Source organism: Chiloscyllium plagiosum, unplaced genomic scaffold, assembly GCF_037043375.1.
Source record: "Chiloscyllium plagiosum isolate Xiang-an unplaced genomic scaffold, Cpla_swu_hap1 HiC_scaffold_1, whole genome shotgun sequence".
Taxonomy (NCBI): domain Eukaryota; kingdom Metazoa; phylum Chordata; class Chondrichthyes; order Orectolobiformes; family Hemiscylliidae; genus Chiloscyllium; species Chiloscyllium plagiosum.
This window is the reverse complement of record NW_028270139.1, coordinates 48,831,201-48,848,464: the sequence shown is the minus strand read 5'-3', so window position 1 is coordinate 48,848,464 and position 17,264 is coordinate 48,831,201. Positions and strand designations below refer to the sequence as shown.

The 17,264-nt window shown below is 42.6% G+C and overlaps 1 protein-coding gene across 2 annotated transcripts in view; it reads right to left on the bottom strand.

Annotated features, from left to right (window-relative positions):
* haspin (histone H3 associated protein kinase) overlaps positions 1-16,992 on the bottom strand; it is a 66,018-nt gene extending 49,026 nt beyond the window's left edge. The window contains exons 1-2 of one of the 2 annotated variants that reach the window (XM_043694296.2): positions 16,263-16,992; positions 5,282-5,506 (exon numbers count right to left, since the gene is read on the bottom strand). In XM_043694296.2, the coding sequence (XP_043550231.2) occupies positions 5,282-5,506; positions 16,263-16,462 (425 nt within the window). In that variant the 5' untranslated portion in view covers positions 16,463-16,992. Of the gene's footprint in view, positions 1-5,281; positions 5,507-15,960; positions 16,055-16,262 lie in introns of those variants that run through there. The other variant, XM_087986767.1, reaches the window with a different exon arrangement.
* Between the last annotated feature and the right edge of the window lie 272 nt (positions 16,993-17,264).

Here is a 17,264-nt window from a genome sequence, read left to right as displayed (position 1 = left end):
TGTTGTGAGGCACAGGTCCAGTAGTTTGAGTATGCCATCTTTGTTGATAGGTTCAATGTCCTGATGTCTATTCTGTATGCCCAGCAGGTTGGCTATTGTTTCTCTGGCTAGGGTTTTGTCGATAGAGGTAAACAGTGCCGCTACATCGAATGAGACCATGGTTTCTTCCTTGTCTATGTGTATATTTCTGATGATGTCCAAGAATTCCTGTGTTGATTATATAGAGTGTCTGGATCCGCTAATCAGGTGTTTCAGTTTCTGCTGTAGCTCTTTAACCAGTTTGTGTGATGGTGTCCCTGGTAGTGATATTATGAGTCTGAGTGGGATGTCTGGTTTGTGCACTTTAGGTAGTCCATAGAATCTGGGGGTGTTGTTGCTTTCAGGTTTCATTCTTTGTAGGTCAAACCTGGTTATCTGTCCGTTTTTTTGTAGGTTCCTCAGTGTGTTGTTTATCCTATTGGTGAGCTGTGGGGTGGGGTCAAACTCCCTCTTTTGGTAGGTGTTGGTATCTGCAAGTAGTTGTTGCGCTTTTTGGATGTAGTCTGCTTTGTCCAGGATGACCGTCATTCTGCCTTTGTCTGCTGGTAGTATGATTATGTTCTTATCGTTTCTTAGTGATTTTAGTGCTTCCCTCTCCTTGGTGTTGAGGTTATGTGTTTGTCTTTTCCTTGTTATCAGAGGTACGATACTTTGTCTCACTGTTTGTTGTGTCTCTCATGTCAGTCCATTGTTCCTGAGTGTGCATTCTAGTGCTGCGAGGAAGTCTGCTGTCTTGGCGTCTCTGTGGTTGTAGTTGAGTCCTTTGGCCAGTATTGTTCTTTCCGTGTCTGTGAGCTGTCTGTGGGAGAGGTTTCTAACCCAGGTGTGTGTTGTGGTGTCCTCTCTGTTGTGTGTTAGTTTGGCCATTTTTTCTTTTAGTGCCGTTTTTTTGCAATGTGTGGTCCTGTTCTGTCCTATGGTGACGGCCTGTTCTATGATCCGGGTCCATTCCTGATTGGTGGTTTTTGAAATTAACGATTTTTGGCACGCAATTTCTTGTCTGTATTTGTGGTGAGCGTCTGTAATCATTACCTGGATCATCCTGAATCCGTTCAGTCTGGCTGTGTCCCTGGCTTGTGGGTTGTTGACTAGTGATCTGTATCTGACACATGGTGGAAGGATTCGATTCTTTCGGCATTCATGCAGGAACCGGAGTTGTTCGTATGTGGCGCTTAGCACAGGATTCCCATTTCCTGGCTTGTCTTAGTGTCTCTCGCCCGTAGGTGTTCAAAGTCTGTGAGAAGATTTGTAGCTCGGGTGCTCGTTGTTGTGGTTCTGTTCGCCGAGCTGGGAATTTGTGTTGCAGACGTTTCGTTCCCTGTCGAGGTGACATCCTCAGTGCTTGGGAGCCTCCTGTGAAGCGCTTTTGTGATCTTTCCTCTGGCATTTATAGTGGTTTGAATCTGCTGCTTCCGGTTGTCAGTTCCAGCTGTCCGCTGCAGTGGTCGGTATATTGGGTCCAGGTCGATGTGCTTATTGATTGAATCTGTGGATGAATGCCATGCCTCTAGGAATTCCCTGGTTGTTCTCTGTTTGGCTTGTCCTATAATAGTAGTGTTGTCCCAGTCGAATTCATGTTGCTTGTCATCTGCGTGTGTGGCTACTAAGGATAGCTGGTCGTGTCGTTTTGTGGCTAGTTGGTGTTCATAGATGCGGATCGTTAGCTGTCTTCCTGTTTGTCCTATGTAGTGTTTTGTGTAGTCCTTGCATGAGATTTTGTACACTATATTGGTTTTGCTCATGCTGGGTATTGGGTCCTTCGTTCTGGTGAGTTGTTGTCCGAGAGTGGCTGTTGGTTTGTATGCTGTTATGAGTCCTGGTGGTCGTAGTAGTCTGGCTGTCTGGCAGGCATGGTTTAGATGGAGAGGAATTTGCTAAGTGCGTACAAGACAATTTTCTGATTCAGTATGTGGATGTACCTACTAGAGAAGGGACAAAACTTGACCTACTCTTGGGAAATAAGGCAGGACAGGTGACTGAGGTGTCAGTGGGGGAGCACTTTGGGGCCAGCGACCATAATTCTATTAGTTTTAAAATAGTGATGGAAAAGCATAGACCAGTTCTAAAAGTTGAAGTTCTAAATTGGAGAAAGGCCAATTTTGACAGTATTAGGCAAGAACTTTTGAAAGCTGATTGGCTGAAGATGTACCCAGGTAAAGGGACAGCTGGAAAATGGGAAACCTTCAGAAATGAGATAAATAGAATCTAGAGAAAGTATATTCCTGTCAGGGTGAAAGGAAAGGCTGGTAGGTATAGGGAATGTTGGATGACTAAAGAAATTGAGGGTTTGGTTAAGAAAATGAAGGAAGCATATGTAAGGCATAGACAGGATAGATCGAGTGAATCCTTAGAAGAGTATAAAGGAAGTAAGAGTATACTTAAGAGAGAAATCAGGAGGGCAAAAAGGGGACACAAGGATCAGTGCTGGGTCCTCTACTTTGTCATTTGCATAAATGATTTGGATGCGAGCATAAGAGGTACAGTTAGTACATTTGCAGATGACACTAAAATTGGAGGTGTAGTGGACAACGAAGAGGGTTACCTCAGATTACAACATGATCTTGACCAGATGGGCCAATGGGCTGAGAAGTGGCAGATGGAGTTTAATTCAGATAAATGCGAGGTGCTACATTTTGGGAAAGCAAATCTTAGCAGGACTTATACACTTAATGCTAGGGTCCTAGGGAGTGTTGCTGAACAAAGGAGACCTTGGAGTGCAGGTTCATAGCTCCTTGAAAGTGGAGTCACAGTGAAGACAGCGTTTGGTATGCTTTCCTTTATTGGGCAGAGTATTGAGTACAGGAGTTGGGAGGTCATGTTGCGGCTGTACAGGACATCGGTTAGGCCACTGTTGGAATATTGCGTACAATTCTGGTCTCCTTCCTATCGGAAAAATGTTGTGAAACTTGAAAGGGTTCAGAAAATATTTACAAGGATGTTACCAGGGTTGAAGGATTTGTGCTATAGGGAGAGGCTGAACAGGCTAGGGCTGTTTTCCCTGGAGTGCAGGAGGCTGAGGGGTGACCTTATAGAGGTTTACAAAATTATGAGGGGCATGGATAGGGTAAATAGGCAAAGTCTTTTCCCTGGGGTGGGGGAGTCCAGAACTAGAGGGCATAGATTTAGGGCGAGAGGGGAAAGATATAAAAGAAAGAGTCCTACGGGGCAACTTTTTCACAGAGAGGGTGGTACGTGTATGGAATGAGCTGCCAGAGGAAGTGGTGGAGGCTCGTACAATTGCAACATTTAAGAGGCATTTGGATGGGTATATGAATAGGAAGGGTTTGGAGAAATATGGGCTGGGTGCTGGCAGGTGGGACTAGATTAGGTTGGGATATCTGGTCGGCAGGCACCGAAGGGTCTGTTTCCATGCTGTACATCTCTATGACTCTGTGACATTCAAGACTTTGAGTGGACTTGACAGGATAGATATTAAGATGTTTCCACTAATGAGGCAATCTCAAACTAGGCCATAGAGCTACAGGATAAAGAGACATTCATTTAAAACTAAGGCGCTGAATTTGCTCTCTAAAGGTAGTGAGCATCCGAAATTCTCTACCCCAGAAAGCTGTGGAGGTTAGATCACTAAATGTATTTCAAGGTGGTAGATAGCTTTCAGGGAGTTGAGGACTATGATGAGCATGATAAAGGAGTTCAGGCCTATAGCAGACCAGCCATGATCATGTCTGCCCTGTCATTCAACATGAGGGGCCAAATGGCCTTCTCCAGTTCCTATTTCTTCTGATCTTGATAAGTCTGGGCTAGCTGTATTGAAGAATAATCTAGTTAGTACTGAACCTTGCTCTTTCCCACATCCTGCAACCTTTACCTCCAATGTGTTCATTCAATTTCCAAATGCTACTATTGAATCAATTTACACTACCCAAACAGATAGTGCAATCCAAATTCAAACCACCTAAAATCATACAAGAAATAATTTAAAGACCATAATATCCATCATACCTCCATTCCAACCCAAGTAATTAAGAAGGAAAAATCATTTTTCCAGCAATATTTTGTTGAATTCAGACATGTAATAGGATACCCAAGAGCTATTCAGTCTAGATTTAGTAAACAGCAACATTCCCATAAACCTTTTATCTTAAAATGTAAAGGTGAAGCTATTAAGAAGTTCTATTGAAGCCACAGAAGCAAAATATATTTCTTTTTTTTTCCTGAATGTCCAGGTATTTTTTCCATTCTTTTGAAAGAGTTTTGCCTCCTGCCCCACTCAATGGATATTCATGGATGTTAGCCCTGCTTTCTCGTACCGGAATGAAAAATAAAACTGGAAAAATATTCTTTGCATCAAGTTATCAAACATAAAGTTTTAGATCTGTGAAAAGTGCCCTGGTGCACAAAAAGGTCTTCTTCTATTTGGCTATCATTGCTCGTAGCTAGATGTGCAATGTTCTATGACTGTTATGACTTCTGCGGAAATTATATTCTGAATTAACAGATACTAACATGCAATTAGGATGAAATTTTAAATATTTTCTAATCATTCCAAATTATTTAATAAGCCTTGGCAGCATTGTGAGGAATTCAAAAATTTATTTGAACCCAGGAGATGAAGATTTCAAATTCAAGCCATTACCTGAATTGTACATATTCTAATTCTACACCAGCAGTTATTCACAGGTGTTTTTTTTTATATCGTCTATAATTTTTAGTCATGCAAAAGAACTAAAACAAATTCAGTTGTATGGTAATCTTTCTCAATAGCAGACTGCAATGAATTTATGAAGATAAAAGTTTGCCTGATATTTTTGCTAATCTCATGTGAATGCTATCCTCTGCTATAATAATCAGGTTAGAGATTGCCCTCTTTTGGCAGAGCTGGCATACAATTGTGTCCACCAGTGGTACCCAACTGAAAGTTATTTAAATAGATGGATAAGTCACAGTCAAAATGCAAATTTCCTAAAACCTGTTATTGAATGGCATACTACAGCACACTCTTGGGTGAACCCAAACTGGCTATCTCCCCTCACATGTACATGCTGCCATACTGCTTTCATGTTCTGGTAGCAATATTTTTTGACACAACAACAGATAAATGTGTGAAAAATTGGTCTGAGATTTCTTGATCTATGTATATGCTAAAAGATCGTATCAGAAATTGTTCAAAATACATAATATACATGCTTAGTTACCTACACTCCCATTGAAATTCTGTCAAACATCCCAGACAAACTTTGGCATTTTTGCACTGGAGAACAAACAAGCTGACAATATGTACCTAGTTACAGGAACAAAACGATTTTCTTTGTCTTGCATAAACATGCGGTTTTCCTGACTTTCATCTTCTGTGGAAGAGGAGCTTTGGTTTTTATCATGTGAAATTCCTCGGCTTCTGAATGCATAAGAATGTTTTCTCTCGACACTTTTGCTTTTAAGTTGTTTTCCAATCTTTTTCTTTGCTGTCAACTTTGCATTTGAAACATTCAGTGATGCTTTCTGTTGCCTGAAACAAATCAGAATATAAGATTTGAAACGATGTATTATAATTGAAAAATCAATATTTCTTGAGAAAGTACAGTAGCGCCTCAACTTACGAACTTAATCTATTCTGGGACCCGGTTCGCGAACCGAAATGTTCGCGAACTGAATCAATTTTTCCCATTGTTTGGATAGCATAAGAATGCTTGGACGTAGCAATGAACGCTGTTTACAGCGCACGCACCAAAGATGAACTGAATGAGATCACGCAGGGCCCGAGAGCTTTCGCATTCAACAAGTGTGTAGCAAAGCAGAACAATGAAACCATGTGGTCGCACACGGGCTTTTTGCGTTCATACCTTGAATTTCGTACGGACATTGAAGCAAAATTTTACGTACAATCCTGTTCGTAAACCAATTTGTTTGTGAACGGGGTCGTCCGTATGTCGAGGCGCTACTGTATACATAACATGCTGAGAATAAATGAATTGTCAGCATTTTCATGTTTGAAAAAGAATATTTGCGCCAGCCCTTGAAATTTCACAAAATAACTCCATACACAAAACTATTTTAAAACCTGATCTAAATGTCTGCTTTGTAACTTCTCCAATACTTCACTGGCTGTGGTCAAACTGCCTAACAAAGTATGCCTAAACTAAAACATGACACTTAAAAAAGGTCTAAATGTTGCAAAAACAAAAGTTACTGGAGAAGCTCAGCAGGTCTGGCAGCACTTGTGAAGAGAAATCAGAGTTAATATTTTGGGACAGATGAACTTAACTCTGAGCTTCTGAGGAAGGCTCACTGGACCCAAAATGTTGACTCTGATTTCTCTTCACAAATTATGTCAGATGTCCCGAGCTTTTCCAGCAACTTTTGTTTTTGTTTCTGATTTACAGCATCCATAGTTCTTTCGGTTTTTTTATTTAGCTCTGCACGTTGGCCTCTTTCTGTGTCAAAAATTTCAATTTATTAAGTGGGTATTCTGAACAACATAATCTACCATAATATCCTAAATGTGAAGCTAGAACTAAAGTTAAATTCTAATATTATTACTGTCAATTAAACAGTGTGTCCCCATCATAGTTGTAGAAATATTATGCTCTCAGTTTGTTTCTTACAATTCCTAATTTTACACGAAATATTCTACTTGAGTTCAGCATCACTGACTAGTCTTCAGAGTATGGTGGCAGCTGAAAATTTCAAATCAAAATTAAAATCAAAACCATAATAAGGCAACTAGTAACTGCAGCACCAGTGAAGAACTAGAACACAAGTATTGAAGTCACTTTATGGTACGAAGCTAGAGATCTGATTTCAAGCAACCGTTATGCAGTAGGGTCAACCAACTGCACTTGCGTTGAAGGGGTAAACACAGGTTGAAGGGCACTACACAGGTTGAGAAAGACAGCTTGACAACCGTATTTGCTTGTGAACATTTTCATCAACACTTACTTGGAAAAGTTAATCTGACTGTTGAATTCAACTACAAGCACTACTAAAAGCTTTAATGATGATTCATGGTTTTATTGTCAATTGTTTTTAAAAACCCATCTGGTTCACTAATATCTGTTAGGAAAGGAAATCTGTCATCCTTAACTGGTCTGGCTATATACGACTCTCGACCCAAAGCAATGTCGTCGACGATTAACTGTCCTCTGAAAGGGCCTAGCAAGGCTGCCACGCATTCATATCAAACCACTAAAAAGTCTAAAGAAAAACATTGAAACTGGATGGACAACATGGCATCAACCTAGGAACTAGCAACAATGGCAAACTCAACCCTATCATCACTGCAAAAGTTTTCCTTCCTAAGATGTGCAGGCTAGTGCCAAAATTGGGAAGACTGTCTTGTTATTCAGCCTGACCCAATCATACCTTACACACAAAATCCAAGACAAGACCATCACTGGATATGTTATGTTCTGTCCCACTGGCAAGACAGACCCAGCAGAGGTAGTGACAGTGTTAAACAGTCCAGAGGGAGTTGCCCTGAGAGACTTCACCATAGACTCCAGACCACAACTAGTCTCATGGAATCAGGTCAAAGAAATGTCCTATTGATTACTACCTACATCTTGCCTCACCAATGAAATTTTCTTCATATTAAGTATCATTTAGAAGCAGCACTGAGGATGGCAAGGCCACAAAATGTACACTGGATTAAGAACTTGAATCACCAAGAAAGGCTCAGTAATACCACAACTAACTGACCTGGTTGAGTCCTAAAGGGTTTGGTTGTGGTTGCTGGACTGGATCTGTGTCAGGTAATAAACAGAAATTAGAGGGAAAAGCATACTTTACCTCATCCTATCTAAGCTGCCTGGCAAATAGAAATGTTGATATTGTCCTGGTGGAGTTTTGTCTTCACACCAAGGAAACTCACTGTCATATTGTGTGTTTTGTTCAATGGAATGGATTTCAAACAGATGAACCAGCTCAGAAAGAGCATCCATATGCCACTGGGTGCCATCGGCAGCAACCACCATATGCTCTGGCATATGTCCAAATCTACCATTACTGTCAAACAAGGGGATCAACCCTGATTCAATGTGAAGCGCAGGTGGGCTGGCCAAGCATAGCCAAGGTTAATGTGGTGCAGGAAAAGCACAGGTCAGGCAGCATCAAGCATAGCACCAGGCCTACCAAAAAAATAAAATTACAACTGGTGAAGCAAGCAGCTGACTAGTTGCAAGCCAAACAGCATAAGCAACAAGTGATAGAACAAAGTAATTCCACAACAAACAGGCAAGATCAAGGTTTGGGAGATGATTTGTAGCTCGGGTGCTCATTGTTGTGGTTCTGTTCGCCGAGCTGGGAATTGGTGTTGCAGACATTTCGTCCCCTGTCTAGGTGACATCCTCAGTGCTTGGGAGCCTTCTTTGAAGCGCTTCTGTGATGTTTCCTCCGTCATTTATAATGATTTGTACCTGCCGCTTCCGGTTGTCAGTTCCAGCTGTCCGCTGCAGTGGCCGGTATCTTTGAAAGGTGGCACAAAAATGGAACAAGCTGCCATAGGAAGTGGTAGAGGAGTACAATTACAACATTGAAAAGGCATCTGCATAGGTACACGAATAGGAAAGGTTGCGCCGAATATGGGCCAAATGCTGGCAAATGGGACTTCATCAGATTAGGATACTTGATCAGCATGGACGAGTTGGACTGAAGGGTCTGTTTCCATACTATATGACTCTATTGTTCGAAATGCCTGAAATGCCAATTCTCCTGCTCCTCGGATGCTGCCTGATCTGCTGTGCTTTTCCAACACCACACTCTCGACTCTGATATGCAGCATCTGCAGTCCTCACTGTGTCCTCTATGACTCTATTCCACCATATCATGGTACCAGTCTTCAGTCAATATGATTCATTCTGTTGTATCATAAACAGCTGAAGTCATAAAATACTGCAAAGGCTAGGTGACCTGACAACATCCCAACAGTACTATGAAGTCTTATGCACAAGAATGTCCCACACCCTAGTCAAGTTGTTCCACCAAAGCTACAACATTGTGAAAGTGGTAAATTGCCCAGTTATGTCCTGTATACAAAAAGCAAAACAAACCAAACTGGTAAATTACCACCTCATCCGTCTACTCTCCATCATCAGTAATGTGACAAAAGTTGTCGCCAGCACTTTCTGACACTCAGTTTGGGTTCTGCCAGGCCATCAATTCACAAGTGAAGAATTCAGCCACTTCATAAAGGACTAGAAAACAGAACAATACATAATATCGCTACACTATTCAAGTATCTCTGGACATTGGTAACTTTTTCTGGATGAACTCCAAAAAAATTCACGGCTGATCTTGGAGGAACTTGTGTGGGAGAGCTCACTGCACAGGAACATAGTTTTTAAGAGTAGCCTTTCTGTAAATTTACAATAATGAGTAGAGTGGGTTCTTTCTTGATTATATATTTTATTGACATCTGTTTCTTGATTAAATTTTAAAAATGTTAGCCTTAAGTTAGCCTGGAGCTGTGTTTTTTTTAAGAGGAATAAGAAGGTACTATTTTCTGGGTGTGGTGAAACGGTTAAAAATTATGTCCCAATACATGTGTGAATCTAACCGGAATGGAGGTGTTGCTTAGTCCTGTGTGAATCTTATTACACACCTCCCCGTGTGAATCTTCTTATCTGTATGTAACCAGAATGGAATGTGTTTTTTAGCCTTGCTCTGCTGTTCACATGAATGTTTATATCTGGAAAAGAGTATATCAGCTGGAAAAGTCTCCAGTTCGGTGAGTCTGCTCCGGGGTTGCGTTTAACCGCCGAGCGTGGGTTGTTGGCAACCGCTCTACGAGAACTGACGGCTCCCAGTTCCGGTAACATGTAGAGTGAGTATAAGCCAGACCCGTTGTAAGTATGAGACCTGGTTGTGGCGACGCTGCGGGGAATAAAATGCTCATATTCTAGCAGACTCGCCTCTTGGTCGTTTGTTCTGTGTCAGACTACTCTCCTACGAACCTGACCTTGAGAATTTTTTAAAACACTGGGTCTGCAGATTGTTAAGGTGCAGTGATGGCCTTTAGTAGAGTGATGTGCTCGTCCTATCATATATGGGTGTTTTGGGAGAGTTTCCACGTTACTGATGATTATGATATAGAGGTGCCAGTGTTGGACTGGGGTGGACAAAATTAAAAATTATAACACCAGGTTATAGTTCATCAGGTAGCTGTGGAGGAGGATCATAAGACAGAGTATTATCATGAGAATGTGACTGGAAAGAAGTTCTTGGATTTACACCGTGGGCGGCACGGTGGCACGGTGGTTAGCACTGCTGCCTCACAGCGCCGGAGACCCGGGTTCATTTCCCGCCTCAGGCGACTGACTGTGTGGAGTTTGCACGTTCTCCCCGTGTCTGCATGGGTTTCCTCCGGGTGCTTCGGTTTCCTCCCACAGTCCAAAGATGTGCAGGTCAGGTGAATTGGCCATGCTAAATTGCCCGCAGTGTTAAGTAAGGGGTAAATGTAGCGGTATGGGTGGGTTTCGCTTCGGCGGGTCGGTGTGGACTTGTTGGGCCGAAGGGCCTGTTTCCACACTGTAATCTAATCTAAAAAATCTAATCTACATATTAATGAACTGAAACCTGCAACCCATTTTAAAATATGAAAGACTTAACAGCAATCTAGGTTGGTTCAACATATCATTTCAGTTGCATGACACTGAGAACATTTGCTATAAATTCTATGTCTTATGATCATGCTCCACAGCTACACAATAAAGGAGCAGCATCATGAAAGCTCGTACTTCCAAATAAATGTGTTGGACTATAAACCTGGTGTTGTGCGATTTTTAACTTTTAACTGATGAGTATGTCTGCAGGAAATGTCTTTGATTGTGAATCCTAACTGATTGCACGGATCAGTTTGAGCAGCAGTTAGAGACAATAAGGAATTTACAGGAACTAAGGGGTGTGATGGATGGCAGTTATAGGAAAAGAGAAAAGCCGCAGATACAATCACGTAGATGGGTTAACTCCAAGAAAGGTAGGAGGGCCAAGCAGGGAATGCAGGAGTCTTCTGTCATTACCCCCATCTCAAACACCTATGCTGTATTGGAAAATATAGGGGTTCTTTTTTAGATTAGATTAGATTAGATTAATTACAGTGTGGAAACAGGCCCTTCGGCCCAACAAGTCCACACCGACCCGCCGAAGCGTAACCCACCCAGACCCATTCGCCTACATTTACCCCTTCACCTAACACTATGGGCAATTTAGTATGGCCAATTAACCTAACCTGCAGATTTTTGGATTGTGGGAGGAAACCAGAGCACCCGGAGGAAACCCACGCAGACACGGGGAGAATGTGCAAACTCCACACAGGGAGTTGCCTGAGGCGGGAATGAAACCCGGGTCTCAGGCGCTGTGAAGCAGCAGTGCTAACCACTGTGCCAACGTGCCGCCCACGGACTGTCAGGGGAACGTAGAATGAACAGCCAAGTTACTGGTACCGAGAATGGTTCGAACATAATGAGGGGTATGTTGGGTTCCAAACGATCAATTGTGATAGGGGACTCTCTAGTCAGAGGCACAGGCAGACGCTTCTTTGGCTGGCAGCGAAAAATCAGAATGGTGTGTTGTCTCCCTGGTTCCAGATTTAAGGATATCTCGGAGAAAGTGCAAAATATTCTCTAAGGAGAGAGGGACCAGCAGGAGGTTATTGTACACATTAGAAATAACAACATAGGAAGGGAAAAAAGATGAGAATCTAAAGGGAGAATAGAGAATCTAAAAAGGAGGTCCTCAAAGGTAGTAACATCTGGATTACTCCTGACGCTATGAGAGTGAGAGTAAGAATATGAGGATAGAGCAGCTGAATGCGAGGCTGAGGAGCTGGTGCAGGGGAGAAGGGTTCACATATTTGGATCACTGGAATCTCTTGTGGGGCAGAAGTGACCTGTACAAGAAGAACAGATTGCACCAGAATTACAAGGGAAATAATATAATGGCAGGGAGATGTGGTAGAGAGAGAGAGAAAGGGGAAAAGGGGGAGGGTGCGGCAGGGAGATAGTGAGGAAAGAGATCAATCTGAGACAGGTAGAGTTGGGAAAAAGAGCAAGTCAAACAATCATTGCAGGCAGAACAAAGCAAAGAACAAGGTAGGACTGATAAATTAGACTGCATTTCTTTCAGACGCCTAACAGGTAAGGCAGTTTAGGGGATGGACAGAACTGGCAGTTTAATGTTCCAGGATACAAATGCTATACAAAGGATAGAAAGGGGAGCAAGAGTTGAGGGGTTGTAGCGTTTCTGATAAGGGATAACATTATAGCTGTACTTAGGGAGGTTATTCCTGGGAATACATCCAAGGAAGTTATTTGGGTAGAACTGAGAAATAGGAAAGGGATGATCACTTCATTGGGATTGTATTATACATCCCCTAATAGTCAGCAGGAAATTAAGATCACTTCATTCGTTTGTTTCTCAATTATCTCTAAGAATACTATGGTAGTTATGATAGGGGATTTTAACTTTCCAAACATAGATTGGGACTGCCATAATGTTAAGGGCTTGGATGAAGAGGAAATTGTTAAGTGTGTACATAAAAATTTTCTGATTCAGTATGTGGATGTACCTACTAGAGAAGGTAAAAAAGCTGACCTACTCTTGAGAAATAAAGTAGAACAGATGATTGAGGTGTCAGTGGGGGAGCACTTTGGGGCCAGCAACCATAATTTTATTAATTTTAAAATAGTGGTGGGAAAGGATAGACCAGATCTAAAAGTTAAAGTTCTGAATTGGAGGAAGGCCAATTTGGATGGTATTAGACAAGAACTTTCAAAATATATTTGGGGGATGATGTTCCCAAGTAAAGGGACAGCTGGAAAATGGGAAGTTCTTCAAATATCAGATAAAGAGAGTCCAGAGATAGGATATTCCTGTTAGGGTGAAAGGCAAGGATGGTAGTTGTAGGGAATTCTGGATGACTAGAGATATGGAGGTTTTGGTTAAGAAAAAGCAAGTCCGGACAGCAGAAATCAGTGAATCCTTTGAAGAGTATCAGGGCAATAGAAGTATACGCAAGATGGAAATCAGGAGGGCAAAAAGGAGGCATCAGATAGCTTTGGCAAATAGTGTTAAGGGGGAGAACGCAAAGGGATTTTATAAATATACAGTATTAAGAACAAAAGGGTAACTAGAGAGAGAATAAGGCCCCTCAAAGATCAGCAAGGCAGCCTACGAGTGGAACCACAGGAGATATGGGAGATACTGAACATGTACCTTGCATCAGTGTTTACTGTGAAGGAGGACATGGAAGATATTGAACGTGGGGAAATAAATGGTGACATCTTGAAAAATGTCCATATTACAGAAGTGGTGGTGCTGGATGCCTCGAAATGCATAAACATGGATAAATCCCCAGGACATGATCATGTGTACTCTAGAACTCTTTGGAAAGCTAGGGAAATGATCATTGCTGGGCCCCTTGCTGAGATATTTGTATCATCGATAGTCACAGGTGAGGTGCTGGAAGACTGAGGTTGGCTAACATAATGCCACTGTTTAAGAAAGGTGGCAAGGAAAAGCCAGGGAACTATGGACCAGTGAGCCTGACATCGGTGGTGAGCAGGTTGCTGGAGGGAATCATGAGGAACAGGATTTACATGTATTTGGAAAGGCAAGGACTGATTAGGGATAGTCAACATGGCTTTGTGCGTGTCTCACGAACTTGATTGAGTTTTTTGAAAAAGTAACAAAGAGGATTGATGAGGGCAGAGTGGTGGATGTGATCTATATGGACTTCGGTAAGGCATTCAATGAGGTCCCTCATGGTAGACTGGTTAGCAAGGTTAGATCTCATGGATTACAGGGAGAACTAGCCATTTGGACACAGAATTGGCTTGAAGGTAGAAGACAGAGAGTGGTGGCAGAGGATTGCTTTTCAAACTGGAGGCCTGTGACCAGTGGTGTGCTACAAGGATCAGTCCTGAGTCCACTGCTTTTCATCATTTATATAAGTGATTTGGATGTGAACAGAGGAGGTATAGTTAGTAAGTTTGCAGATGACAAACACACCAAAATTGGAGGTGTAGTGGACAGTGAAGGAGATTATCTCAGAATACAGTGGGATCTTGATCAGATGGGCCAATGGGCTGAGGAGTGGCAGATGGAGTTGAATTTAGGTAAATGTGAAGTGCTGTATTTTGGAATGACAAATCAGAGCAGGACGTATACAATTAATGGTGAGGACCTGGGGAGTGTTCTGAATGAAGAGACAGTGGATTGCAGATTCATAGTTGTTTGAAAGTGGAATCACAGGTAGATAGGATAGTGAAGGTGGTGTTTGGTATGCTTTCCTTCATTGGGCAGAGCATCAAGTGTAGGAATTTGGAGATAATGTTGTGGCTATTCAGGACATTGGTTAGGCCACTTTTGGAATAGCATGTGCAATTCTGGTATCCTTCCTATCGGAAGGATGTTATGAAATTTGAACGGGCTCAGAAAAGATTTACAAGGATGCTTCCAGGGTTGGAGGGTTTGAGCCGAAGGGAAGAGGCTGAATAGGCTGGGGCTGTTTTCCTGTAGTATCGGAATCCGAAGGATGACCTTATAGAGGGTTATAACATCATGACGGGAATGAAAAGGGTAAATAGACAAGGTCTTTCACCTGGGGTGGGGGGTTCAGAATTAGAAGGTATAGTTTTAGGGTGAGAGGGGAAAAAATTAAAAAGGGACCTAATAGGCAACTTTTTCATGCAGAGGTGGTGCATGTATGGAGTGAGCTGCCAGAGAAAGTGGTGGAAGCTTTTAAATTACAACATTTAAAAGGCATCTGGATGGGTATATGAATAGGAAGGGTTTAGAGGGATATGGGCCAAGTGTTGGCAAATGGGACTGGATTAGGTTGGGATATCTGGTGGGCATGGAAGAGTTGGAACGAAGGGTCTGTTTCGGTGTTGTACATCTCTATGACTCTCGGCAGTAGTGAAAATCGAAGAAATGAAACAGAAATAAAGTCTATCCAACTTAGATGCATACAAGTCAATCCTCAAGTAGAGAAATGCACCTATTGATACAGTGGAAAATTGTTCAGTAAAAATAGAGATAAAGCATTGAATTGGGAAATGATAACAGACATGAGTAACAAATTCTAAGTGAAATGGTAGAAAGCCATATTTCTCTTTGATAAATCTGACAAATCATTATACTGGAGAGGGAATCAACATACAAACCTTCAACCCTCGAGCCAATCTAAGTTAACAACTCAGGACACAGTGAATCAAGGCTCTGTCCCCACAGCTCTGTGGCAAAAAGTTCAAAAAAGTGACAACCCTTTGAGAGAAAAAAAATCCTCCTCAACTTAGTCTTAAATTGACCTAAATTAGTCTTATTCTGAATTGATGGTCTTTGGTCCTAGATTCTCCTATCCTCTCAGCATTTACCATGTCAAGTCCCTTCATGATACTCTTCTAAAATACAGTGAGTAGAGTCCTAATCTGTTTAACCTTTACTCATAAGACAATCCCTCCATACAGGGATCATCCTATTGACCCTTCTCTGAACTGCCTCAAATGAAAGGAAATCTTTTCTTAAATAAGGGGACCAAAACTGCTCACAGTATTCTGTACAGTTTGCTATTTTGTTGTGATATTACCCCCTGGTTCCCACACCCTGGACAATGGAATTAGCAAACATCTAAGTCCAGGCTCTATTTAAGTGTAAGCCATCAGGCTGATTAGAGGCTTCGTCTATGCCAGGATGATCCCAATGCCCCAGGCATCTAAAGGCCTCTCTCCATATTTTCCCCCAGCCATGTTTACAATCTTCTTTCTCCTGTTGCTTCTACAATGATACTGCACTGTAGCTTTCCCCGACAACCTGAAGAGTGCAGCGAGAATCATGGACATAAGTGATTGAGCTCATGATTTTAACTGGCAACAGAGTGCAGTGAATTATCCTCTCACTTTAATTCGCTTAGCACATCGCGCAATCCAAAAATAGCTACTTCTCAGGTCTTGATTGCTTATTCCCTACCTAGCTGCCTGAACGCTGATTGCAGGACTACATCCTCCCACCTACAGTATACGTGATGTTGATACAGATGTGGACCACATCCACTGGCTGTTCGTCTCCCCCTTCCTCCGCGTGGTTCTGCAACTATTTAGTGACAGCCTCGACCGGGGCAGACCCGGGGATTTCACACACATTGCTAGATTCAGACAGTGGCAGCACAGAAACGCCGGCCTAGCCAAACTCCTATCACGATTCCGTGGACATCCGCGAGGATTACGACTCTCCCGCTCTTCCCGGTGAAAAGCAAATGACAACTCGTGCACCTTTTTTTGGTTTTGAAGGACGGGTTCCTGCTGCCGCTGCTGCTGCAATGGCTGCTGTTATCGATGGAGTCTGACGACGAGAAAAGGTGGTCTCTGCCGGTGTCGGGGCTCAACCACTTGGAAGCCTTCACGGTCCGCTGTCTGTATTTTCCGTAAGTCCGTACCAGAGCCGGGCGGCCACCGGCCTGAGCCTTCATCATCCCGAGCGAGTAGCCGGGAACCTGGAAGCTTCGGCCGCCGCGAGAAGCTACGCTCGAGCGATCAATCGACTAACCGCCTCGCCGTTTGAATTCCCTCTCTTCTGATTGGACAGCCCGGAGGCAACGCTGCGCACTCATTGGCTCTCACCTTTGGTAGTGCGTCACAGACGGACAGTTGGTGTTTTCTGTCCTGAGGACCCGAAACGTTAATTCTAATTTCTCTGACCTGAGCTTTTCCAGCAATTTCTATCTTTCAGTGCCACAGTCCGGGTATTGGGTAAATTTAAATATTTCGTGTTGGAGTTTGTCTAAGTATCTATTTCGTATTTGGAATACGATATTTCCTGTTCCAGCATTTTATCGGAAGTTTCTGTTTATGTACAGTAACGCACACAAAACTGGTGGGATGTTTTCTCGGGAAACCCAACACCTGGTTAGTTACGTGCCGGAAGTTGCAGTCTTGTTTCGCAAGGGGCTTGGTAAACTTGTTAATAAGTCATAGAAAGCGGATTTGGGTCATTCGATCATGCCTAATATAGAATCAATGAATCCCGACAATGTGAAAAGCAGAGCTGAAAATGTGTTGCTGGAAAAGCGCAGCAGGTCAGGCAGCATCCAGGGAACAGGAGAATCGACGTTTCGGGCATGAGCCCTTCTTCAGGAAGGGCTTATGCAGACCTCACTTTCTCCTCAATGTGAAAAGCAGGCCATTCGGCCGGCTGAGTCCACACTGAAGAACATCCCATCCTCCTACCCTATCCCTGTAACCCTGCATTTTCCATGGCAAATCAACTGAGTCTGT